At 35.3% G+C, this 12,113-nt stretch overlaps 1 protein-coding gene across 16 annotated transcripts in view; it reads left to right on the plus strand.

Annotated features, from left to right (window-relative positions):
* PPFIBP1 (PPFIA binding protein 1) overlaps positions 1-12,113 on the plus strand; it is a 154,918-nt gene that overhangs the window by 131,277 nt on the left and 11,528 nt on the right. For 14 of the 16 annotated variants that reach the window (XM_023532374.1, XM_011363095.2, XM_011363100.2 and 11 more), the window contains 7 exons: positions 4,583-4,686; positions 5,264-5,320; positions 6,570-6,630; positions 6,970-6,999; positions 8,835-9,006; positions 9,491-9,523; positions 11,710-11,860. In XM_023532374.1, coding sequence (XP_023388142.1) covers positions 4,583-4,686; positions 5,264-5,320; positions 6,570-6,630; positions 6,970-6,999; positions 8,835-9,006; positions 9,491-9,523; positions 11,710-11,860 — 608 coding nt within the window. The remainder of the gene's footprint in view (positions 1-4,582; positions 4,687-5,263; positions 5,321-6,569; positions 6,631-6,969; positions 7,000-8,834; positions 9,007-9,490; positions 9,524-11,709; positions 11,861-12,113) is intronic. The other 2 variants (XM_011363104.2, XM_011363105.2) reach the window with 1 other exon arrangement.

Genomic DNA, 12,113 nt, shown 5'->3' on the forward strand with positions numbered 1-12,113 from the left:
TCATCTGTCTGGTGGTTGGGCCTGGCTGTTGGCTGGGACCTGGTGGAACTATACTGTATGTGCCTGCTTGGCTTCCTCACAGTATGGTGGCTAGCCCCTGAGGAGGAGCATTCCAAGAAGAGGACTAAGCAGATTTTATCACCTTTTATGACATGTCTCAGAAGTTACATAGCATCTCTTTTCCTGTAGTCACAGGCCTATCCAGACTCACAAAGAGGGAACATAGGCCTTACCTCTTGATGGACAAGTGGCAGTATCATATTGTAGGAACATGTGGGAAGGGATATATTGGTGCAACCATATTTGGGAACTAAATCTACTCCTCCACTCGGGCTACAACAGTTTACATCTCTCTCCCATGCAAGATACACCCATCCCCTCTCTGAAGACCCCTCAGTCTCATTCCAATTAGGTATCAGCATCCCAGGAACTTGTCATCCATATCAGGTCAAGATGCACGTGAAGCTCCTCAGGTGCATTTTCTTGGGCACAGCTTCTTGAATACCATTCCATTCAATTTTAAGAGCCGGGAACTTAAGGGGAACTTAAGAAACGAGCGGTCTGTCCCCCATGCACCTGACATAAAATAGTGGGATAGGTATAACATAACTGCTGTAGGCACTCTCATTAAAAAAAGAGGAAAAACAAAAGATGCACAGGTGTCACTAGTCTGTAGCAATTACAAAATCCAGCCAGGCACATTGCGTCAGTTCTTTTATTAGGGTAGGGCTCAGTCCTCTGGGCTCTTGGTCTTTCTGAGTCATCCTTTTCCATTAGAAGAAGCCCATATTTGCAGATAGCAGTTTTCAGTATAAGTGTCCATATAGATCCAAAGCTGCCTTTTCATTTTCTGTGATTACCGTTCCTTTTAGTTTAATTTGGTATAATATTTTAAACATTTAGATTTCTTATCAATTTGTAGTTCCTTCTATTAGATAAAAGCATATCCCCAAATGCCTTCAAAATAAGTCCTTCTCTACCTTATTTAACAGTTCCTTCTTTGATCCTCTCTTTCCTTGTAGGATATTCCTTTATTTTTAGTTTTTTATTTAAAATTTTTTAAATTACAGTTGACAGCATTATATTAGTTTCAGGTATATAGTGTAGTGGTTAGACATTTATGTAATTTGCGAGGTGATCCCCCAGAAGTCTAGTAACCACTTGACAGCATACATAGTAATTACAATATTATTAGTTCATATATTTCCTTTACCGTATTTTATATCCCCGTGACTATTTTGTAACTGCCAATTTGTACTTCTTAATCCCCTCTCCTTGAAGGATTCGATGAGACAGCACCACCTTACATTGTCCTGAGGTCTTAACAAAGCCACACACATGGCTTTAAGACTGTTTTCCTGATAGCACCCTGAAACCATTTTTTAATTATGTTGTAACGTGCTGTCTAGGGAGACTAGGAATGGGATGTAGTTTTGTTCTTGAATGAAATGAACCTGGCTTCTTTTTATTTAACAGTTCCTTCTTTGGTTCTTTCTAACATTTTACTATTGGTAGTGAGAAGAAACCAAATGGCGTCTTTACTTTTTATGTATGTTGCTGCTAATTACACAATGAGAAAATGAAATTTGAATCGAATGAAAATGGAAATGAGTTTTCTTCTATGATTAGAAATCCAATGAAATTTGAATTGAATGGAAATGAGTTCAAGGAGAAAGCAATTAACATTTCCCTTAAATGTAAGAGAGGGCTCAAATATGTCATTAACAAGAAATCAGTGGGTGGGGAGATTGGAGGAAGATGGTCAAAAGGCACCAATTTCCATTAATAAGATAAAATAAGTACTGAGATACAATATGCCACGTGACGACTATTTAATATTGTTGTATAGCATATATGAAAGTTGTTAAGAGTACATCCTAAAAGTTTTCATCGCAAGGAAAAAAACATTTTTTTTTTTTTTTTTTAATTTATACGAGGTGATGGATGTTAACTAACTTACTGTGGTAATCATTTCATAATATATGTAAGTCAAGTCATTATGCTGTACACCTTAAACTTATGCAGTGCTGCATGTCAGTTATGTCTCAATAAAATTGGAAGGAAAAACCCCTTACAGATTTAGTTAAGGAATAGAAATACTTCAAAGGAAAAAAAATACCCTAATTGTTAAATATATATCTATACTCAAGGGAAAAATTATATTTGATAGCCAATGAGTGTGTTGCATTTACAGAGAGGCTACTGTTATATGTAGGATACACCCAGACAATCTCAAATCCTTTAAAAAAAGGAAATCAAGGAAATCGATTTGCCGGTCAAGCTGTTTTTCTTCTATGATTAGAAATCCAATGAAATTTGAATTGAATGGAAATGAGTTCAAGGAGAAAGCAATTAACATTTCCCTTAAATGTAAGAGAGGGCTCAAATATGTCATTAACAAGAAATCAGTGGGTGGGGAGATTGGAGGAAGATGGTCAAAAGGCACCAATTTCCATTAATAAGATAAAATAAGTACTGAGATACAATATGCCACGTGACGACTATTTAATACTGTTGTATAGCATATATGAAAGTTGTTAAGAGTACATCCTAAAAGTTTTCATCACAAGGAAAAAAACATTTTTTTTTTTTTTAATTTATACGAGGTGATGGATGTTAACTAACTTACTGTGGTAATCATTTCATAATATATGTAAGTCAAGTCATTATGCTGTACACCTTAAACTTATGCAGTGCTGCATGTCAGTTATGTCTCAATAAAATTGGAAGGAAAAACCCCTTACAGATTTAGTTAAGGAATAGAAATACTTCAAAGGAAAAAAAATACCCTAATTGTTAAATATATATCTATACTCAAGGGAAAAATTATATTTGATAGCCAATGAGTGTGTTGCATTTACAGAGAGGCTGCTGTTATATGTAGGATACACCCAGACAATCTCAAATCCTTTAAAAAAAGGAAATCAAGGAAATCGATTTGCCGGTCAAGCTGTTTTTCTTCTATGATTAGGAACCCAATAAGATCCATAAACTTCAGGAAACAGGGATAATGTCTAAATAAGTTACCCAGGATGAATCAAAGATTCAAACTGGAAAAAAAAGAAATAAAGATATTGAAATAATCTCCTGTTTTATAATTATATGACTTGTTAAAGAACAGATTTTAACTGAGTAGATTTTAAAAATCTTATTGACTTTATTTAGCAAGTCATGAGTCGAGCAGCATCCAGTCTAGGAGATAGAAAGGAGATATGAAAAGCTCTTCAAAATAAAAGACTTTTTTTTTTTTTTTTTTTTTGGTAGAAGGGAGCAGAAACAGACATGAAAATCATATTTAGCATTTTCTGATTCTCCTTACCTGGATCAAAGGGAAGGCTTGGAGCCGGGTTAGGTAACTTGGAGGAGCGAGCAGGTACTGACATACATGGAGCTTAGCATGAGCTACTCCATCGTGGGCCCAATCTCGTTATGGAGTTTATCGCTTACTTAAGTAGGTGAACTTCGGTGGTCAAGGACATTCTCTTCAAGCTGATCATAAATAGGGTTTTTAAAGATGCTTGGGGCTCAGGGATTGGTGGACTCTCAGAAGCAAGAGTGAGTTGACATCAGCCGTATATGGTTATGAATTTGAGACTGTTGATTGATTGGTATTTGGAAGTGTGTTCTCTCGTGTGTTTGCTGACTTCCAAAAGTGAATCACGGATTGCTCGACTTGCAGAAGTGAGTCAACTTTTGGAGGTGAGTTTTGTTTATTTTTTTACTGGAATATTTTTTAAAGTGTTTCATTTATTTGTTCATGGTGTGGCCCACAATCTAACTGCTCTATGGTTGTCAGAAATTATTGAAAACCAGAGTATAAAAATTCTTTCACAGAGTCCATCCTTAGAGTATACTAGGCATTTGTTTAGGGAAGTACAGCCTGCATTTTTTTTTGTTGTTGCTATAATATTGTTATTATTAAGCAAAGTGTTTAAGGGGTATAGCCACAGAGTACATTATAAGTTATTTTAATTATACTTTTCATCAATTCTGTTCATTGCAGTTAGTCAACTTGTTCACATACAAAATAATAATTAACTGGTTGACCAAAATTCTGTTTTAGACAAGTGGTAGAAATTAAAGTGAAATAGTACTTTGTTTATAAAGTACTTTGTTTGCTTCACCCATATCTCATCATAATTCATTGCAATCCTGTAATGGAGGCTGTGTCATTTTCATTTTTCAAGGGAGAAAAACGATTTCTAGTTAAGTAATTTGCCTAAGGTCACTTACGGTCAGTTAGGCAAATGTGTCAGAACCAAGATCTCCACCAGGACTTAAACTTGTTAGAATTTACTATTAACTTATTTAATGGTATTTATTATGTTTTATTCACAATATTCAGTGTCTTATTTAGAACCAAGTTCAAAGATTACCTCTCTCTGGTATGTTTTCTCTGATTAATACTTCTAGATATTTATCTTAAAACCATTTTATAGATATAAGAATAGAGTTCTGAACACAGGTATATGAAATTTTATTGATAGACCATTTAATTGTCTTATTTAATTTTTGTTACTCTGTGGCTTGTGTTTTGTTTGTTCAATGGATTAATTTTTGACTTTTTATTCTTATACTACAGTTCCACACCAGCATCTTGCAAGTTTCAATCCCTTCATCTAAAGGCTTGGAAACTTCTGAAAAAGGAAAATTGCCTCCTAAGCCAGAGACTTCGTTTGAAGAAAAGTATGTCATTTATGACCTAATGTTGCAATATAACTTTTTATAAAAGTAGATCAACCAAAAGCAAGGCTGCATTGCACATATTTATAGACACAATTTTTTTACCCAGAGAGCAAGAAACAGCTAAATGTGTGCCAGGGAACCCCCATACCCAGTTCTGTATTATTGAAATAAAAGGTGTGAAACTGAAAGAAGTTGGAAATGAGGCTGGAGAGAAGTGGTGGTCAGGTTAGAGAGGGATTTTAGGGAACTTGGGTTTTATATTCTAGATCATAGGTGGTCATCAAAGTGTTGCAAGCAGTATAGAGACCAGTCATGTGCCTGAGGCTATTTGGACAATAGCTCTGAAGGAGACAGGACACTGATACGATAGTTTCTCCATAGGCAAATAGAATTATGGGGAACATAATCTCAAATTAATTGCCTATTCTTACAATTAGAAAAATAAAATTAAAATCAAAGAAGAGAAAGAAATGGCTTTCCTTGCACAGTTGTTTGTTTTTGACAATTCAGTTCACTTAGAATATATATGGCCTTGTCTTCATGAAGTTCATAATTTTTTTTTCTTTTCTCATTTTAGTGATGGAAAAATGATCCTTGGTGCTGCTTCTGAAACCCAACTGTGTGACAGTCTTTCGTAAGTTACAGTTTATTGAATGTTGAAAATGTGATTGATAACTTGGGAGAGACTAAGCTTCTGTTAAACTAACAATAACCAGTATTATAAGTGAATGATTATGAGGCCGCAATAAATTAATGCAGCTGTAATGATTGAGTTGGGGTGGAGGTGAGGGTTGTAAGTTTACAAAGAAATATTTGCTCATTTATCATTGTCTCGTGCCAAGTTTCTGTAGCTCTTCAGCCTTCACTGGTTTCATTTAAAGTTCGTGCTTTTAATTTTATTTTTGTGCCGATATGTTTTGAATCTTACAGAAAAGAATCACAGAGGCTGATGTGATGGCTAGAAAGGCTGCAATGGTTTTTTGTACTTTCAAGTTAATAAACTGACCTAATATCCATGTTTATCCAAGTTAAAGTCTGGATTAAATTAGGAAAATCTTTTTTTAGAGCAGTACTCAAAGATGAGATCTTTTCTCACCATTATCTTTTACTTTATTTCGTATTCTAACAACTTATTTACACATAAATACATGAGAAATGCCTTTTAAAAGTTTGTATATTTATATTATTCTGTTTCTTAGAACAAAGGTATTACTTTTTTCTTTTTCTTTAAACTGGTCACATATTCCCACCTTCAGATTTTGGGTGAGACCAGCCCTATAAAATTAAATGCTAATTATGTGAAAGAGAAAGTCTCTGGATGTTTACAGCGGCACCTTGCCTTCACTAGGATAGCAAATGAATTATTATGGGCAGCAATAGGGATTCTTCTATTATTCTTTGATCAGAATAATAAATTGAAGTGCTTTGCCAGACTCATAAAATTAATTTCTTTGTGAATTGAAAATTAAATTTTTATTCTTTATTTTAATAAGAAGGATTACATAAAAATAGTACATGAGTATTTTAAACGTTCCTAGTGTAAATATATATACATGCAGAGGATCTAGCACTAGACCATGGAAAACACTGGTTTAAATTTTTAAATATTGACATCGCAAGGATATTCCTAAGTATTTTTCCAGCTACTCTAACATGTGCAGAACATTTAGAGTTATTGGCAGGACACTTAACCACCCCTGCTTTTAAAAGAACTAAATGTTATAATTCGCTTAAGCACATAAGTGACTGCCTGAATCCAGATTTTCTTTTATGACCAAGATTCAACCCACGCACAATTTTAGTTTCTTTCCAAGATATTCTACTTAACAGTGGCACCAGAGCCACTTATTATTAATTCTAATTATTTTTGTTCTTATTTTTAGAACCTCAAGTCTGCAGAAGTCTAACAGCTTGGGCAATCTGAAGAAAGAGTCATTGGATGGGGTTGGTTCTGTGTTTTTCATGTCTGTTACCCTGAGAGAAACTATTTAGAGATCTTCATCTTTTCTCATTTTGCAAATAAAACTCGTCAGAAGAACTTGCGGTTTCTCTAATGGAAAATTATTAGAGACCACGGTTAAGGATAAATATCAAGAAGTATGATATGAAAGATTGAAAGTAGTATGTAAAACCAAAAATAGAGGCTTTAATAAAGCATTGTCGAAAATGAATGAAACTGAGATTGTGTAGCTTGGAAGTATATGTAAATTTATGGAATTTTATGTGATAAATTCTGAATAAATAGCTTGCTGTAACAACCTTCAATATTGTTGTTTTGAACAGGAAAAGGAGTCTGTTCAGAAGCCTTCAGAGGTAATTTTTATTTTCAGATTACAATGTAAAAATGTTTTAGATTTCTAATACATAGGATTGCTTAAATGCCTCCAATAAACCAAAACTCTCAGAAACATGCTAAATGAAAGATGCCAGACACAAAGGGTCCCATTTATATGATTCCATTAATGTGAAATATCCAGAGTAGATAAATTCATAGAGACAGATTTAGATTGGTGGTTGCCGGGGTGGAGGAGGGTGAAATGGGGAGAAACCGCTTAATGGTTAAGGGGTTTTACTTTAGAATGGTGGATGTATTTTGGAACTAGATAGAGGTAGTTGTTGCACAACATTGTGAATGTACTAAATGCCAGTGAATTATTCCCTTCAGGATAGTTACTTTTATGTAATATGAATTTTACCTCCATAAGTTATAAAACAGAAATAAGACTCAGTCATACAGTGTGACATTCTAATGACTGTGACTGGAATCCCTTCAACCTCACAGAAAGCCTTTCTGAGATCACCAGCAGCTTCTTTTATACAACCATAGCAAACATTTTGCTATTTTAAAGACATCATTGACTCATGGGCTCAGATTCTTCTTTCCTCTGATATTTGATCATTAACTTTGAAAAGATTTCAGTCTGGTAGTCAGGCTACTTCCAGATGCAGTCCCTTGACTGTTGGGTCTCAGTGCCTTGAGCCATAATGTAGGTATAACTGATGAAGCACAGTGGACACAGCTGTGATTAAAGTCATCCTCTGTTCTTTTTGTCTTGCCAGCTCAAGAGCTGAATGATCTTGACATCAGTGTTAAGACATAGATAATAGTGCCACTAAGTTATGGCATCCATAAGCTTTTAATTGCTATGAGTAGTAGATACATAAAGTAAAAGAACTACCTTAAAAGCCTATATCCCCTCACCCTTCCCTTCACCTCCACAAAAAAAAGAAACAGAGCAAGAGATGTTAGAGAATTGAGAACATCCAAACAAAAGCATCATTGCATAATACTGAAACTTTATAACAAGACCATGTTACTATAATTGCCTATTCAAATAATGAAAAAGCTAAAAAAGATAAGCAGTATTTAAAAGCATAATTTAATCACAAATGAAGTTTTTGATAAGGACCTTGAAATACTGTAGAAATCGGAAGTAGCTTCTGAATCAGCCAAGAAAAATTTAATTATAGCAAGTTGGGTTTTAATATTAAGTATATCTGAATGTATGTCTTTGAAAATTGGTGGTCCGTGTTTGGTAACTTACAGGCAAGATACAAAGATAGCCCAGAATCCAATTTCAAAAAATATTTTAAACAGTTGCTGATTATGCTTTCATTTTATTATTAATTCTTTGAGGAGAATACTTAAAATAATTGGAGTAGAATCTCATTATACTGCTGGTATAGGAGCTTGGGGCTAATGTCTACTTTGTAGAATAATTGTATTATATTGGGCTTCCATTAATGTAGTTATAAAAAATGTGAACTCTGTTATAGCCAAATCCATGTCATAACTGTTAGAAAAATAAGAAATCTACTGCTACTATAATTTTTTTTCTCTATGTCTTTGGGGAGATGAGACAAATAGAGTTTGAGACTTTCTATATCTATCCTAATATTTAAAGTCCTAAACACATGGATTATAGGTTAGTGGCGAACTTGTTTTTGTTGTTGCTGTTGTTGTTTCTTAAGTAGCTTTTAGAATTGACTTTTTAAACTTCTAATATGGCACTTGATATTCATAATCAATATGTTAGTTCAGTTATTCTTTTAAATAAAATCACGTGCATATTTAGTATTGCACCTGGCATGTACTGAAAATTGTGAGCATTAGTGCTGCGTTTCAATTACTTTTACTTCTCTCTCAGGACAAAGCTCCAGAAGCAAGCAGCCCGTTTCAGGGCCTCCCTCCCAAAGCTCCAGGACACAATGCCTCCGTGGACGACAACCCCTTTGGTACTCGTAAAGGCAGATCTTCCTTTGGCCGTGGCTTTTTTAAAATAAAAAGTAACAAGAGGACAGCAAGTGCACCAAACTTGGGTATGTATGCCCCAAATGCCTTTGCCTTGATTCTTTTAGAATTAGGAAAAGATCAATCTCTTCCCTTTCCTTATTCATCTATTGACATACATTTCTGTTTCTCAGAAAAGAAGGTGAATGGCTTAGAGACAAAGTAAAAAATGCTTTCATGATTTAATTCAGTGGTGTAAAGATAGCTCTGTGTAGACTCTCACTCTGCTCTCAGTTCTGGGGTGTAAATTTAGAGGAAAGACCTAAAACCCTGATTCTCTCTAACTTCATTATAAACAGCTTCCCATCTATTTCTCAAGTGGATAAATTAACCCCATATTGACGCAGCTAATGGAGCCTGTGTGCGACGCTGGAAGCACAGTGCAATGCTTACCTTCCTGTCCACTGTGTGTATTTTGGGAGAAGGAGTCTGATTTGTGTTTCATTTTGTCATTCCCCTGTGTTCTCTCCATTGGGCTGCGTGTGATTGTGTGCGTTGTTGGGATATCTGAAGATCGTAAACGAAGTGCCAGTGCACCCACCTTAGGTATCGTACCCCCTGCATGCCAACCTTTGCCAGCGCTGCGTTCCAAACCGAGCTAATCCCTGCTCTTGGCATCTGTGATCTCTAGAAAGCGAGCTGGCAGCAATAAAAAAATGTAGTTCTGTATTCCAGAGTGTTCTTTCCACCCTCTGCTAAGAAGGACTCTCTGCAGAGTCTTTGCTTCTAGGCATAAATGCTGTTTTACCCAATGCTAATGACACCTTGCAAGTAGCTCTGAGTGCAGGGCAGGAGTGTCCTGGCATTGTAAATTCTTTCACCCTTGAGCACAGTTCCTCTCACACTAACTCCCATGTCCTTGCCATTCCTTTTCTGTGTTTACATTTTCTTTCCCCAGCCTCCAAAAAGAAATGTTTTTAGCTAAATTGAGAGGTCTGTGGAAGACATTGAAAATGATTTTTTAGACTTCTCTTAGGGGAGCATTCTTCTGATATTTATTGCCTTAAACATAGAGGTAACATTTAGTGACATAACTTTATGTGTTATTTGAGGAATCACCCCCAAAGTGATTTAGGAGCTCAGTTTTCCTCTTCAAAGGGCAGGATAGAGGAGGAAAAAAAATCCTCAAAATGAAAATGAGGTGGGGGGATCATTTTATGAACTATATAGATGTTTAACCAATGTACTGTATATTTGAAACTAATTTAAATAAATAAATTTTTAAAATAAACAAAGACATAAGAATGAAGTACTTTTAAAATGAAGGTGGACTAGGCAGCATTTCAGGGATAGCCATACTCTTCATGGCTGTAGTGTTCGAATGAAAATGTTCCTTTGGATTTTCCTAACGGATTCTCTTACCTTGTATGGATATCCACATATCTAGTCCGTGGATCATCAAAGGTGACTTTTCTTACTTCGTAAACTTAAATATCTAGAATGAACACTGGATGAATAAAATAAGCTGATCTAGCCAAACAACTATTTTTAAATATTTTGGCATCTTTCTTAGAAGAAACGTATTGTCAGTGCTAAGAGGCAAATGCTGCTTACTATAACCTAAAACCACAGCTCTGCTTTGTAGAAAAGTCAACCTCTGCAACCTTTATATCTTGCTAAGACACTGTTCCTGTGATTTTTGTGCAACTTTTACTTTCCTCTACAAAGTGTGAAATCTCACAGTGAAGAAACAGCAGTCCTTGTGTTTGCTAGCGTGGGATCATCCATCGAAGAACAGCTGAAAGAACTAAAATAATTAATGCTTGGAAATCTGGAGTAGCAAATTTGGATGTTATTTTTTTAAGCCAAAATCAACAGACACTAATTTTATATCAAAAGAAAAATTTATTTATATCCAGTGCACTCTTCTTTCAATGCCTAAGACATAACAGATTATAAACACTAATAAATTTCTTGAATAAAGAATTGCCAGAACTTGGTAACTGATTTGAAGTAAATGCCAAAGGTGAAGAAGGAATGAAAAGAAAATGACAAAGGGTTTGAAATGGAGTATAGGGAGAATATTAATTAATATTAATGCAATATTAAGTAAGAAAACTTAAGAGAAGACTCTCAGGAAAATTGGATGGAGTTTCTGAATCCACCAAATTGGGACTATATACAGCAGTCAGATACTGAGGCTGAGGAGAAAGATTAGAGTTTGATGCCAACTGCTTATCAATATTGAGGGCATTATTTAGTGCAGAGCATAGAGTGGGCGAGCTTTTCAAGAGATCCTGCAGAGGGAACTTAGAACAGAATCTTGGGTTGAAGCAGAGCTCAGGAAAAAGATAAAATAGGGGTGCTCCAGCAAAGAAGGAACTGTTAGAGGGCTCATGGAGGAGAGTGTCATGACAAGAAGCTAAAGGAGATGGTCGTTTTGAAGGATGTAGGAGGAAGTCAGCAGTACAAAGTGGTACGGCAAGATTGAGAATAATTTCATTATCATTTCAAGTCACTCAAGGAAAGAATATGGCAATCCTATCACACCTTCAAATCTGAAAGTGGTTGTAATTCCTAGGTTAATTAACTTTATACACAATAGACTGTAGAGTAGAACATACATTTTTGGTACATTTTTAATATTCACAGGGCGCTCTTTGTAAATCACTGATTTATAAACGAACAGAAGAGGAATTCTTACCAGTTGCTAAATCCAAGAAGGTTAACATCTAGTCATGTTCATTTCGTATTTCAAAATTCATCAAGTTTGTATTCTGTTCTTTGAATAGCTGAAACAGAAAAGGAGACAGCCGAACACTTAGATCTGGCTGGTATATCTTCTCGGCCAAAAGATTCACAAGGGGGCAGTCCCTTCCAGATATCTCCACCATCTCCAGATTCCAAAAAGAAGTCCAGAGGCATCATGAAACTCTTTGGAAAGTAAGTAGTAGAGTGAACAAGTGGAATGGACTTTGTCTTATATGTTGTTCTAATGTAGGAATAAATGGAAAATTGGCTGAAAATGGGTACAAAATTGTAAAGCTTCTGTGTGCCTCTTATGAAAGGAAGCTTGTGATTTGGGATTCATTAATTAATCGGGTCTCAAAGTTTAAATCCAAATGTCTATTCTAATTACATACAAAGAGGAGTGGCTCAAATGTATGCACCAGTTAAAAATGTTCTGATTAACTTT

Source organism: Pteropus vampyrus, unplaced genomic scaffold (genome assembly GCF_000151845.1).
Source record: "Pteropus vampyrus isolate Shadow unplaced genomic scaffold, Pvam_2.0 Scaffold82, whole genome shotgun sequence".
Taxonomy (NCBI): Eukaryota; Metazoa; Chordata; class Mammalia; order Chiroptera; family Pteropodidae; genus Pteropus; species Pteropus vampyrus.